At 42.6% G+C, this 14,834-nt stretch overlaps 1 protein-coding gene across 4 annotated transcripts in view; it reads left to right on the top strand.

Annotated features, from left to right (window-relative positions):
* The window catches only part of CCDC192 (coiled-coil domain containing 192), a 222,031-nt gene that overhangs the window by 41,485 nt on the left and 165,712 nt on the right, over positions 1 to 14,834 (top strand). For all 4 annotated transcript variants that reach the window (XR_009247217.1, XR_009247216.1, XR_009247215.1 and 1 more), the window contains 2 exons: positions 7,323 to 7,454; positions 8,282 to 8,338. Coding sequence is in view for 1 of the 4 variants with exons in the window: in XM_012927417.2 (XP_012782871.2) it covers positions 7,323 to 7,454; positions 8,282 to 8,338 (189 nt within the window). In the remaining 3 variants the exon portion in view is untranslated. The remainder of the gene's footprint in view (positions 1 to 7,322; positions 7,455 to 8,281; positions 8,339 to 14,834) is intronic.

Below are 14,834 nucleotides of genomic sequence, written 5' to 3'. Positions count from 1 at the left end.
CATTGCACCAGCACTCTTCTGGTCTTCAAATTCCAGGAATCTCCACCATGACATATGCCCATGCCTAAGATAATGTCTGTAGCTGAGAATGGCACCCGTTGTGCCAACTCTAACAAGGTCAAGCTCCTTTAAACATGCCACTGCTCTATAATAGAGCTGCGTTGCAGTTAACAAGGGATAAAAGGAGAAATACCTGTTAGGAAATAAATTAGCAGTGTCGATGGCAACAGAGGTTATATATTGGCTGCCATCTGGCGGCTTCTATTTTTTTCAGTAAATTATTAATGAGATTGTCCTGTGTGGCGAGGGTTGGGGAGAAGGGAAGACACTTGAAGAGACTTAGTGGGAAATTGTATTTGAGGTCAAAGTCGAGGGAAACAGCTATCCCAAAGAGGAGAAAGGCAATTTACTAGGCGAAATACATGATAGTATTTTTATTTCAGGGCAGTGTTGAGGAGCCTTGTGAGATTTGTGTTCATTAATGTAAAGTGAGACCAGTCTTTAAATTGAACCCAATCAATCCAACTTCGGGATTGCATCCCAGCCCCCACCCCTGTAACATCCAAAGAGTAGTTGTAATACTGACAGCTTTCTGTACCCGAGAGCTATCTTTAAGGTTATTTTACAGGTTTTGATTTTTAGTGAAAGTAAAGTTCATTGAATATATCACATTTTAATAGCAAATACTATATTATTAGAATTGTAGATAGAAACAAATAATAAACATAGAGAAATGTTTTAAGTATGGGGCCTTAAAACTTTTTCTCTCAATTTTAAAAGTTTAAGCGTAGTAATGTAGGGGGTAGAAACACTACAAAAATAAAGTAGTAAGACTATTAGATTCAATCTGTGTTGATCATGGGTAACTGTATGACTCATAGTAGATTCTTATAGCTCATCTGTGATAATAATTTTAATTACCCACAGAATCAGGAGTAATAAGATAATTTAATAGTAGTCTTGGCTTAAATATGAATATGTTTGTATATAAATGTTTCTAAAATTTTGACTAACACCTAAATTATTAAAATCTATCATAATCTGTTATTAACCAAAGAAAAACTTTTACTAAATGAGACAGAATAAATATCTTTTTTTTTAAAACTTGGGTAAATCAGCATCAACAAACAAAATCCTAACCAGCCTTTCTTCTTACCTTCCTTTTTAGTATGTCTGCTGTCAGAAGTTAATGCCCAAATACTGAAGTACATTCTGGCAGGCAGAGCTAGACCTCCTGTAGAAATACTTGATGATATATTTTTATCTAGGACTTTGTGCAGCTAAACTGGGAACTCCTCAAGGGTCCTTAACTTGTTCCCTTCCTTCATGGAACTTTCTTGAGAGCCCCAATTCTCAGTGATTTTCCTCTTGCTATCCATAGAATTTGCTTGCCACCTACTTAACATTGCTCTGCCCCTATATCTCATTCCATTTCAAGTGGTCTCCTCCCTGTTGGAACCAAAAAGCCACGTAAAAAATAAAAGCCATGCATTTTCTTTCATTGTCAAAGTGTCTGATTAAGGCTGAGGTCCTGTCAACATTTGTTCAATAATTGCAGAGAGGATCCAGACCAAGAATCGGGAACTTGCCTGCCAGAGGGAAACTCCCCATTGCCTTACTGCCATGGCCTGCACTTAGGCCAGTGTGTTTGGAGAATTGAAATGCTTTTCCTGAAGCCAGAGAATTAGCCATAGTTCAGTTACAGTCAGTGCTTTAAAACCAATCTCAGTAGTACGTGAATAAGCTGGTCGCTACCTCCCTAGTGTCTGTGGTATTCCCTAGCACCCATTTATCCTTCTCCTGGGACTGCTCCATGAAACACACACCAAATTGATCTACCTTCTCAAACACAACAAAAACTTGAAAACAAAAACAAGTGTGTTATGTAAAAGCTGTGGTCAGTGTTCTGCGTCTTTCAAAATAAAAGCAACCCGCTGGGCCCTGTCATTTTAACTAAAGCAGAAGCGGGACTCAGATCATGTTCGTTGGGTCCCTGCATCGCCTGTTACCCAATAAGTGCACCAGAAAGACTAGAAATGAAGCATCCATGCTGCCATAGAGGCCCTGGCTGTGGCCAGGGAGAGCTTTCTTGCTGCACTGTCTTACCTCCAGTACCATCATCCAAATCTCAATTGTTGTGGGAGAATGCTCAGGTTTGTCTGTACATCCAAGGGTTCTGAGCAGATTGACTTGACCAGACCTGGATTATGGTAATTTATGTGTGTCAATACCTCCACTACTAATGGTTGGTCGGCCATTTTTAATTCTTTGTTTCAGCTCTCATTTTTTCATGGTCATGGGGAGCCTTACCTTTTCCAGCTCACTCCCTCACTTCTTGCTACACATACTCCATAAATATGTTAAGACGGTCCCTTAGGACAAAAGTCTAGAAGCCACAGAGTAACCTTCTCACCTTTTTACTTTTCTGTAGGGCATGGTACTATCATCTGTATACTGTGTTGGTACTTTACAAAGACCTATACTCACATTCTGGAAAAAATAAGCATGTTCTTTTCATTCTTGGTCTGATGTGGGCACTCAGGAAAATGATTAGCACCCACAGCCACGTGAAGTTCCCAGGAAAGATGGTTCAAGAGAGAGATCGCTTCCTCTCATTTCTACTCTGCCCACAAAGAAACAAGTGTCTCCCCCCGCTACACCCCTGCCCCCGCTCAGAGACAAAGGAGACTGGGACTATTATTTCTGATGGCTGGGAAACGCAGAATTAGCAGTGTTAGAGTTTGAACAGAGGCATAAAAATTGAATTTCAATTTAGGCAGAATTCCTCAGGGCTGCAGAACCGATAATGAGACTTCAGAAGTTTCTCAGCATCCTCCCTCATGACACTGGAGTGAATTTAGGGCCATAGCTGACATAACTTAGCAGCCCAGCAAAATCTTAGTGCAGTGCTTCAATGAACGTTCCCCGAGACACTCAGTTCTCCTTTTAGTCTCATTTCTTTCTCTTCTTTGCATTTGACTACTGGGCATGTTTGGAGGGCTCTTTTTAAGAAGCTGGGGGATTCCAGCATCCGTTGAGATGAACAGTCCCAGTTTTGTGTAATGCGTGTACAGGTGTCAGATCAGTGCTTGCTGGCACATGTCTGCAGGAGAAAGAGTCAGGTCCCTTTATCCTGCTTTTGTGTGGTGATGACATATAAGAGAATTAAGACTCACAGTTCAAAAAGTTAACAGATGGGGAAAAAAAGATTCTTGCCCAATTTGTTCATGTCTTGTAAGTTTTGACAGAATTCTGTCCCTGCTTCTGGGGACTTAATGATCAAACTTGAGTATTGCAAGGTGGCATAGTAAAAGGCCACTATAGGCAGTATAGCTATAGTTAGTGCATTCAGGGGTGAAGACTACAATCCAAGGCCCCGCACAGTGTCTCAATTGGCTAATCCTCCCCTTCCAAATGCCAGGATCGCATCTGGGCACTGACTCAGGTCCTGGCTGCTTCACTTCCCATCCAGCTCCCCGCTTATGGCCTGGGAGAGCAGTGGAGGGCGGCCCAAAGACTTGGGACCCTGCACCTACATGCAAAATCCTGAAAAGCTCCTGGCTCCGAGTTTTGTATTGGCTCAGCATTGGCTGTGGCAGCCATCTGGGGAGTAAACCAGCGGATAGAATATCTTTCTCTCTGTCTCTCCTCTCTGTAAATATGCCTTTCCAAAAGATGCAAATAAATCTTTAAAATAAAAAAAGAGAGCGATCCTACAAGCCAGAACTCCTGACTCTAAGATTTGTTAGACTTGAGCTGAGCCTGAACTCAATGTCTGAATCAAAGGAATCTTCAGTCAAAAAAATTTTTTAAGGATTTATTTCTATCGTAAAGGCAGATACACAGAGAGGAGGAGAGACAGAAAAAATCATCTTCTGTCCGATGATTCACTCCCCAAGTGACCACAACAGCTGGTACTGTGCCGATCCGAAGCCAAGATCCAGGAACTTCTTCCAGGTCTCCCATGCGGGCCATCCTCAACTGCTTTCCCAGGCCACAAGCAGGGAGCTGGATGGGAAGTGGAGCTGCCAGGATTAGAACCAGCACCCATATGGGATCCCGGCACTTTCAAGGTGAGGACTTTAGCTGCTAGGCCACTGCACTGGGCCCTAGTCAAAAATTCTTAAAAGATAGGAGGAAAAGAGATTGGTGTCTCTGTAACCGTGAAGCAAAATTGGTAGGCATAGAAAGCTCCCAGGTCTTAGAAGAGAATAAGTTCCTTCAGACAGATAAGTCAATGCGTGGAGGAAGACTACTGAAGCTCCCGCAGAAAAGGAACCATGTCCCAAGCTGTCATTTTAACAGGCAGCTTCAGAGGTAGGAACCCAAGATTGAAAGCAGACCAACCTGTACACAAATTTAACCTCCTTTTGGCTGTGGGCACTTACAGAAGTTAACGTCTAGTTCCTGAATGTTTTGATAATAAAAAATACCAACAAAATTACCTCAGGGCTTTTGAGCAAGAGAATAGTGGTGATTTTTTTTTTTTTTTTTTTTTTGAGATTCATTTATTCATTGAAAGGTAGAGTTACTGAAAGGTACAAAGGGAGGGGGCAAGGGGTGGTCAGTCTTCCACCCAGTTGCTCAGTCCTCCCCCAATAGAGCAGGCTCAAGTCAGGACCCAGCCACTCATCTTGATCTCCCAGGTGGGTGGCAGTGGCCCAAATGCTTGGGCTTTCTCCTGCTGCCTTCCCAAGCATGGTAACAGGGATGCAAATTGAAATACTGAAGTGGGGACTCAGTCCATTGCTCCAGTGTGTAGTGCAGGCCTTGTGAACAGCAGCTTAACATTCTGTGCAGCAGAGGCCAAGTTGGGGACCAGTGTTATGGTATAACACGCTAAGCCACTGCCTGCATTCCGTATGGATAGCAGTTCAGATCCCAGCTGTTCCACTTTTGATCCAGCTCCAAGTTAATGTGCTTAAGAAAGCAGCAGAGGATGGCCAAGTCCTTGAACCCCTGCACCTACATCAAAGACCCAGAATAACTCCTGGCTTCCGGCTTTGGCCTGGCTCAGCTGAAGCCTGTCTCTCTCTCTCTCTCTCTCTCTCAGATAAATGAATCTTCAAAAACACTTTCTTAAAAACCCAGTTTTCCCACTTGTTGACTGTTCCTTTATGCATAGGGAGTCTCCCTTCTTACCCCCTTATGCCTCCTGTTCTGGTGCCTGTTGGATGGCTACAGTAGCACCCACATCTGGGAGGTAAACATGAGTCCTTCTCTAACTCATGAAAATCCCTCCCATACAGCATGGCTGACCCAGGTTAGGTGACCTCTGCTTATACAGCGCCTATTGCTGGAGGAATGCCAGCCTCTGATTCACTTAGGCCGTGGTTCCAGAACCAGTCAGCAGCCAAGAAGTTGGGATTTTCATGATTATCAGGGCCTGCTCCTGGGCCTGAGCTCAGCTTTGGCTGTAAAGGGGCAAAGCCGATCTCCACTACGGAAAAGTGAACTCACCTCCTGCTTCCTAATGTCCTTGAGCAAATTCTACCTCCCAGCTGAAACTCCATCTTATTACCTGCCAAACTTGGGACACAATTGAATAAATTCTTCAGTACTTTGGGGAGATGAATCGAAGTACTGCTGAAACGAATTTAAAAAAAAAATCTCTGCAGAGTGGTGTGCAGTGAGCGTCTAGAGCTGTTAATTATTATGCAAAAGATTTGTTTCATATTATAATTTTTAACACACTTGCCTTTGTGAATGAAGTCTACATTTTTTTAAAAGGTTAAGAACAACATTGTTTTTTTTATCTTTGAGTTTTGCATATAATCACTACCCATCTTGGTGAGTGATTGAAGAAAGGGCAAGACAGTAGGAGGTAGATTTAAAGGAAAGATAATCTGCTTGGTGTCTGGGGAGATGATAGGTCAGACAGGGTGTGTGGAAAAACTGGGACTAGGCTTATGAGAGCTATAGGAGATAGGATAATTATAATAATAAGAGCTACTACATGTGTGATATATGACCCAGGCATTGTTCAAGGTGTTTCCGTCATATCAACTCATACGATCCTCAGAAGCAACCTATGATACTACTCCTTTCATCCACACCACCATTTGTGGACAAGACAAGCCCGGAGAGACTGAGCAACCAGCTCAAACCACATACAAAGTTAACAGGAATATGTGTACTCCTTGAGAGACAATGAGTGATGGCGCAGGGTCCCTGCTACCCACATGGGAGACCCAAATTGAGTTCCAAGTTCATGTCTTTGTGCTGGCCCAATCTTGGCTGTCACAGGCACTTGAGAAAAGCAGCAGATGAGTCTCAGCCTTTCTCTGTCTCACAAAGAGATGCAAAAGGCATGGCCTGAAGCTCACGACATGTGTGTTCCTCCGGTCTTTGCTTTTGTAATCCCCCCCCCCCCCCGTTATGTAATGACTGTGGGGAGTGCCAACTACACAGACATTTGCAGAGTAAATCGTTGTGTGGATGGGTTGGTGGACAGGCAGATGCCAGTATTTGTAAGGTGCTCACATGATGGCCATGGCAAACCCACCTCTTCTTCCTTCCCCATTTGAAAGATCATCTGTAAAACTTGCCATGCTTCAAGATGACACAGCCTGCTTTCCAGTATTATGTGGAGTAGTATGAAAGGACCACTTACAGGTCCCTGTGTTTCTGAGTATACCCTGAAAGTTGCAGTGGATACAAAATTGTGTGTCCCTGACTGGACATTCAGAATTCTTGGTGAACTGTGGAGAATGAGTTGTCTGAATGAAGGAGAAAGTCTGGGCTTCATCTGGGGAATTAGGAGAACATGAGCTGAGGGGCTATTAAGCTGCCACCCTCCTCCAGAGGAATTATGCAAATAGAACAACAAAGACAAAACTACCACTAGGAATTGCTTGATTGTGTTGTAACCTGGAGCTGCCTTTTGATCAGCCTCGCACTTGAACTTCCTGCTTCTGTAATGAACATTCAAGGAAGGGCCTTGCGGACTCCCCTTTGTTCAAAAAGAACTGTAGCCCCTATCCCACAGTGGAGTTTCAAGAAGCCAGATAGAGCACAACACAAGGTTTTCAGATCCACCTGTATAAATTCCAATCTTGAAACACACTGAGAGTGAGTGGTTAGACTTATACTGAAATTTCTCTGCTCATTATAACTTTGTGGCCTCATTTTTACCCAGAAAATTCTTAATAATTAAAAATAAGCAAAATCAAGATTATTTGCTTCTTTCTTTATATATGTCATCCAAGAGAAATATTTGGGAAATTACTTTCATATTTAAAAGGCACCAGTGGAAGGCAAGTCTTTTCTAAGTTGATCTATTTAAGGGATCTGTATTTACTCTTACCTGAAAATATCTTTAGCTTGCAGTTTCGGAAGGAACAAAATTGAAATTGCTTGAACAAATTTCCTGGCTGGAGGAAAAAATAAAGACTCTGGACCAAAGCGAAACCAGTGGCAAATCATATGAAAAAACAATTCAATTGAAAGACCAGGTATGTTGGAGAAGAGAAATCATCTTTATTCTATATGATACTTTAATCTTATGTGAAGTCACAATTCTCCAAACCCATTTCTGGCTGGGATGAAAGTTCACACTGATAAATTAGACTTAGCTTTTCTGAAAGTAACAATTTGTGTACTAGTATTGGCATACATTAACAGTTTAATTATTTTTAGCAGTTCTAAAGTTTGATATGTGTCCTTTTGAGTATTTATTTATATTGTGGATGGCATCGATTGCAAAGGTTTCTTAGTTGTGAAGGTTCAGTCACAGCAAGGAATAATTTTCTTTGTAGTAAACCACATAGATCATAAGATGTGGTATGTTTTTCATCGGTTGCTTTATAAGAGAGAAATCATCTGTGGATCTGAACATGTGTATTTGAATCATTATATAAGGGAAGTTCATTGGTATTAAAATTAAGAGATGTGTTTATTTGGCTTTGCCTTGTATAGCTTTATCTCTTGTTCCGACTAAAAGAATGGTAATTGCCTCTGAAAAATATTGGTAACTACTTCTCAGCCTTTTGGCTGAGATCAAGTGTGAGGCATACTGGTATGTTTGTATGTGAAAGTACATAGTTTTAGACCCTGTTGGCATTAGCAAGTCCACCGAGCTAGTGTATTTTCGTCCCCTTGTCCCAAACACATTTATGTGATTCTTCCTTTGGGAGAGATGGTGTCTCAGAGACTGAATCGCAGACCATCGGCTGGGATGAGGCTGCCATTCACATGGCTGAAGAACTGGGCCACCTTTGTATCAGGGGTGTTTTGAAGTTGTCAAAAGAAGGGCTGTACACTAAACTTTGCTCCTTCACAGTGCATCGAAAAACTGCAAGCTGAGGTCAGAGCTTCCCAGGAGCTTCTTTCAGCCCATGTAAGTGTTGATCTGCTTTTCTGTCCCTCAATTTATAGCATTGTTATAATGAAATTATGCCATAAATTATCTGTATAGGTTGTTGGCTATAAATCAAATCCCACGGCTGCAAATCAGTGATTTGACTGCCTCTGCACAGTTACTTTCTATAAGTACAATTCTGGTTTTTGGTAGTGATTTTAAAAATGACAAAAGGAGTTCCTATTTATTATCACATGATCAAATGTGGTGTTGTAAGAACGGAACTGATAGCTACAGGTAGAAACCAGGAGAGGGTTGGCTGCTTTAGTCAGTAGATGGAGGTGGAGAGTTGTGATGGTGGATAAGACATAGAATACAGGTAAGGAGTGGTATATCCTAAACTTTGGTGCATATAAGAAAAACTTCCTAAAGCTAAGTGCCAGGGATTCCTGTCCATCTAGGGTAGGGCCTGAGATTTGGTCTATCCAGGTGATTCCAGATTGAGAAGATGCCCTTGTTGGAATGTTTAGAAACTGAGTTATATAAGCCAGAACATTAATAATTTACTACTTCATCCTGCAAGTATTCTCCATGGATTCCCAGGGCAAATAACATTAATCCTTGTGCACCTGCCTCCCTCCACCTCCAGAATCCAGAGAATCGGAACAGCCCCAATGTTGCGAAGTACTTCCCCCACACCTCTGCTGTGCTCTGGTAGTCATCTCCCCCATCCTGTCTGCTGCAGGATGGCTTGTCCAAGGAAACTGGTCAGGCATGATGCATGGCCTATCTGAACAAATCAGGGGTCTGGGGGGCTGCTGTACAGTGGGCCTGCAAAAAAAGACCAAGAATTAATAGATTGTTCTGGGGTTTGAAGTGAACTCCTCTAGGGGAAATCTTGGTCATTGTCCCATTGTTTGATGCTGTAGGAAAAGAAAATCGGATGTGCCATGGCAGTTAGCCTGGAGTTTTTAAGTAAAAATTCAGAAGCTACTTTGGCTTCACATGGCCTGTGACCAAAACTGAACATGACCAAGGCCCAGATTTGTGGCCCTGTGACACATCTAGGCAGGAACAAGCCTCAGGGGTCCAGGAATCTGATGTTGGTGCCTCCCCACTCACCTTGATTGACCCGGAGGTCGCCAGGCATGTGACTGTTGTCATAGAATGTTCCCTCCTGACTGATTGGCACCTGCAGACACAGGCAGGGAGGGGGTGCCTGGCCCAGGAATATTTAAGGAGAGCAGTTGTGGTCTCTCAAATTCTGATATTAACTTCCAGCATTACATCATGAAAAGTCATTGCTAGCATTGTAAGGAGATTCCTTTGGGTCCCACTTCTATTGCCTTATTTCTTTCGGATCTCATCACATGTGGTTTCTTTCCTCTGTTTGTGTAAACTGCAATTGCTTCCTCCTGTTAAAGTTGGAGTGAGATCCCTTGCAGGTTGTTGTTGTTTACATTTCAATGTAGCAATGTGTTCATCAAGGTTGTGCTTTAACTCATCAGAAAAACTCTAAATGAAAAACAATTTTCACAACACTGTTTATTGAGAGAGGATTGTATGCCTTTTATATGAAAATTGCTTCATATATTATCTATGTAAAAGTCCAATCCAAGCCAATTATGTGGGCATTATTTTTCAGATAAGAAAACTGCATCTTAACAAAGGTTAGATCACTCATCACACTCTGAAACCCACGCTTTTGCTATCACAACTTGTTGCCTCTCCAAATTATATTCTCCACCTGCCATTGAAGTGTCAAATGGTGTTTGTACAGGCTCTGTCTCCAGCCAGCCTTCTCTCTTTTTATTCACACCCAGTGATTCATCAGTTCCTAAGGCTTCAGCTTTCACTTCCATGCAAATAAACAACGGATTCCACCCCCACTGGGTTCCTTGTATCTTAATCACCCTCTGATTATAGCTCTGCAGTGTTTTCATGAGCATCTCTTAAAACATTGTTCTTGGAAAAAGCATTCCATAGGATGCTAAAAGGTATTTGGGGGGAAAAAGAAGGAAAAGAGAGATCAGAAGCAAAACGGAGTTAAACATCTTCTGTCCCCATCTTCTAAATCCCTTTGTTTGTATTCCCCAATGTTTGTATTCCCAAGTTTTATTCTAAATTCAGACTACAAAGCAGTGTAAAAATCTTACCTCTCCGCCTTTATCCTGCTTTTAGTTAGTTGTCAGGTCCTCAATATGTTACAACAAATCACCCACCTTTGTGTTTTGTTCCCTGTTATATTGCCATTTCCCTAGATCTTTTTAATCATTTTGTTTTACTGGTTGTGGCTGGAATCACAGCGCTAGGACATGTGAAGTCAGAGCCTCCCCTTGGCTACACTCCCCATTGGGGTTAAACTAGAGGACCTCATCAAATCCCATGGGCAGAGAAGGGACAAAATCCACATGTAGAGACCGGAAGTAGGTCCAGGAACTCAGACACAGTGGAAGGATGTCACCCCTGGGGAGAAGGTGACCCTCTGCAGTAGCTGAAAAGAGAAAGAGCACTAGGATCTGAGGGGAGTGGGGGCAATGGAGCGTTAGAGATGGAGTGCAAGTTGTTTGGGAATGAGGGATTGACGGGTTTCCAAAAGGTCTGTGGATGTTGACAGTCAGGAGGTATCAAAGCGTGTTAACTGAGTTCCTGGCAGCATATAAGGTTCTTGATCCCCCTTGGCGATGCAGTCAGATATAAAGTTCAGACGCCCAGTTAGGACTGTGCCTCCTTTCATCTAACTCCTATAGCGACCAGCAGTCGCTTCCTGGTTTCCTTAATTCTGTCCCATATGAGTCTTTCCCCATCACACTATCTTTTCACCGCATCCCATTCTAGCCTCACTCTGAGCCCATGGATGAAGTGGAACCCTCCTCATGCTTGACATCTCCAGTGTCCTTTGATGCTCTGTGACCTTGTTCACTGCAGTATCTGGGTCTGGAATACCTTTCCTTCTCCCAGGCACCAACACTCTGCTGGCAGACTTCAACTCAGTCCTCACATAACTTTCCCTGGATTCCCACAGCCTCCTGTACAGACATCAATTTGAGCTGTTAAAGGAAACGCTTTCAACAAACTAAATTTAACAGAGTTTATTTGAACAAAGAACAACCCGTGAATCAGACAGCACTCAGAACAAGAAGTTCAGAGAGCTCTGCCCGGCATCATGAACCGTGAGCTTTTATAAAACCAAACACGGAAGCTAAGTAGAGAGATCACCTGATTGGCTACAGCTTAGCATTTGCCTTTTTTGTGTGTTGGAGGAATGAGACATTCACCTTATTTCAGCATGGTCTGATCAGTTGGCTGTCAGTGATTAGCTGCAACCCAACTGTATGTTGCAAAAAAATGGACTCCTAAGAGGGTCTTGGTTGTTTACGTGCTAAAGTAGATTGCAGTTTGATGCATAGGAGCTCAAAGGACGTGGAGAGCCTCAGGCTACTAGCCTGTTGCATGTTTAGCATAGAACAAGTCAATATACTACACTGCGTTGACATTACTTGTTTATCTGTGTCTCCCACTAGATGCTAAGGTCTCTGAGCACAGGGCCAAGCTGGTGTCTATGCTTCCATGACACTAATGACAGGCCTGTATATACAGTGGCTGCTATGACACTCATACACTTGTCTGTTCAGCCAAGTCCATTGAACCCTGCTATGTCAAGAACTACTTGTGAAGGAGGACAACTTCCAGGTGTAGGGGGGTGCTCTGAGATCCATGGCTTCTCTGCTGTGGGGGAGGGGTCCCTTCTACCTGGGTAGGCAGGAGAACCCCGTTACCTCCAGGAGACTAGCGGCAGCTGCTCAAAGAGGAGCTTAGAGGGGAGGCCCATCCTGCAATGGAATGGAGCCTGAATTTGCAGGACCACTCAGTGAATTTTAGTTCTTCCACTGAGCATCATCTATGGATCAACTGGAAGTGCAGGGTAGGGCAGGGTGTCAGAAGATGATGCTATGACCGATGTGTAGTCTCTAAAGGTTGTGAGTGAGAGCATCACCAGCTGAATCTGTTATCCATGGAACCAGCTCTGGGGGAACTGCTTGGGATCATTTGTGTACTCAGCCTGGCCCTTTCTCCCACCTTATCTGTACTAGAGACATCTGGATCCCCCAAGTGCACCATGCATCTGTGCCCCAGAGGCTTTGTTCGTGGTTCATGGAGTTTGCCACATTTTTCTCATTATGTATCAAGCTGCTTTCTTCCATGGGAGGGCATCTGGCAGTTAAATTGGCTGTTAGGACCATGGAGTGATACCCTCCTCTACCTCTGGATTCCAGCTTCCTGCCCTTGCAGATCCTGGGAAGCAACAGGGATGGCTCTAGTTGTTGTGCTTCTGGCACTCACGTAGGAGACCTGGACTGAGTCCCCCTCCTTTGCTCTTGGCCTTGGCCTGGCCAGTCCTACTTGTTGTAAGAATTTGAAGAGTGAATCAATGGACGAGAGCTCTCTTACTTAACTGTAACATATCCCTGTCTTCACAAAAAAGTAAAACACATTTTAGTTGCTCCTTCTAAAAAGTTCTCTCTGACCATCCAGTCATGAGTAATTTCCCCATCCTTGATGTTCTCGTAGTACTTCTTCTGAGCTCATGCCAATCACCTTTCACACTGTGCGATAGGGTGTGACTTTTTCTGAGGCTGAGATCTTGCAGAATATGTCTGTCTATTATTAAGTCTTCCAGTGCCTGGATCAATGTCTTACACAGTTTTCATTTAAATGAGTTGTTACGATGACCAAGTTAAGGGCCAGCACATTGACTCAGCTGACTAATCTTCCACCTACAAGTGCTGGCATCCTATATGGGCACCAGTTCATGTCCCAGCTGCTCCACTTCCCATTCAGCTCCCTGCTTGTGACCTGGAAAAGAAATGGAGGATGGCTGAAAGCCTTGGGAGTTTGGAAGAAGCTTCTGGCTGCTAGTTTTATATTGGCTCAGCTCCAGCTCTCTGTGGCCATTTAGGTAGTGAACCGGCAAATGGAAGATCTCTCTTTGTCTCTGTCTCTCCTTCTCTCTGTAAATTTTTCTTTCCAATGAAAATAAATAAATCTTTTTAAGTGGCCAAGTTAAAAATCAAGTGAATTTAAAATTTATAGGGTAATACTCTTTGTCTCTAGGCAAATCACTTTATGAAAAGGATTGTGTTCTGTGAAGATGCCAGTTACATAATGCATTACTTTAATCTGAGGATGAAACAGTCAAGCTGTAGCATTCAGGAACAAAAGGGTAAAAGAGCAGGGGGAAAAAAACAGCAAAGTAAGGAAGCACACACTTTTGGGAAAACCTTCTTTTAGTTAAAGAAAAGTCTCTAATGGAACCCATGATCTAAACATGAAGATTAGCAAGCTGGTGTCTTGACTTGTTTTGATTCAGAGTTCACTTACCCAGAACACAATAGTTGAATCATATGATTGTATAATTAAATTGATAGCTATAAAATGGAGAGAAGACACAAGCCTTGACATTTTAGAGTCAGCCATTTGCTAATATTTTGGAGATTAAAATCTCATGCCATTAGTGTGACTATGTGTAGCTCCAGCTTACTCTCTTAGAAAATGCTAAGCATTGCTCCTTCCAAGGTACAATGGGTAGCTCTGTACCTTGGCCACAAAGACTTCAGATGACTCCAGCTACCCACTGAGCTAAGCTGCCCCCAGGGGTTCTTATCAAAATCTTCCAACCTTTCCAACAAGATTGCTAATCCACTTAGAGGCCTGCCTGGACTAAAACAAACCTTCAAAAAAAAGTGTTTATAATTACTTAAAAGACGGTTGTCCCTTTTAGAGTGATCTGAGTTAGGACTAAGTATCTTATAGAAAAGCTCCTTTTGAAATTATGTCTTCCAAATGCCTTAACCCAATTCTTGCTTGTATTAATATTTGTTGTATAAATGCTCAGCCTACATGCCCACTTTTTCCTTGCTAATTGGATTCTCATCAGTAGTCCAAAGATCTTCTTCCATTTGTATTCCAATGGCAACCCTGGTTCTTGCTGTCTGACAACCAATGGGACGTGGCCAAGATCAAGACTACAACAATATTCAGTGGGATTATCTTAAAAATGAGAAGCAAAATAGGCACCATATATTAAATGCTGTTTGTATGTTTTTTAGTTGTTGTTTTGTTTTTGAAAACATAAATCTCATTCATTTATTTAATTTTATTCCTAATATTATTTACAAAGTTGAAAGGCATGAACACCCACATGGGTCTCCAATTAGGTTAAGGAGGGTCAAGTTATGGAGGAAGGTGAGTGGAACAAATGTTTCAGGTTTTATTTATTTATTTTTTCTCTTTTGTCTGTGGTGGGGGAGGGCAGGGAGCCATTGCTTGTTGTCAAGCTACATCGGCCCCTGGGGTTGGGGACAATTATTTGATGATGCCTTAGGGACCTCAGTATGGGGAAGATTGTTGCAAGGGTGTTGCTTCCAGTGTTGTTGATAGTTCTGAGACATCACTAGCTTCATTGCATCAGGGTTAAGAAAATATTTTCAAGGTCTGTTTGCTTACCAAGTCCACCTTAGTGCATCCACAGATC

The sequence above is a fragment of the Ochotona princeps genome, chromosome 19 (genome assembly GCF_030435755.1).
Source record: "Ochotona princeps isolate mOchPri1 chromosome 19, mOchPri1.hap1, whole genome shotgun sequence".
Lineage (NCBI taxonomy): Eukaryota > Metazoa > Chordata > Mammalia > Lagomorpha > Ochotonidae > Ochotona > Ochotona princeps.
The sequence above is the reverse complement of the archived record's forward strand: the minus strand, read 5'-3'. Positions and strand labels throughout refer to the sequence as shown.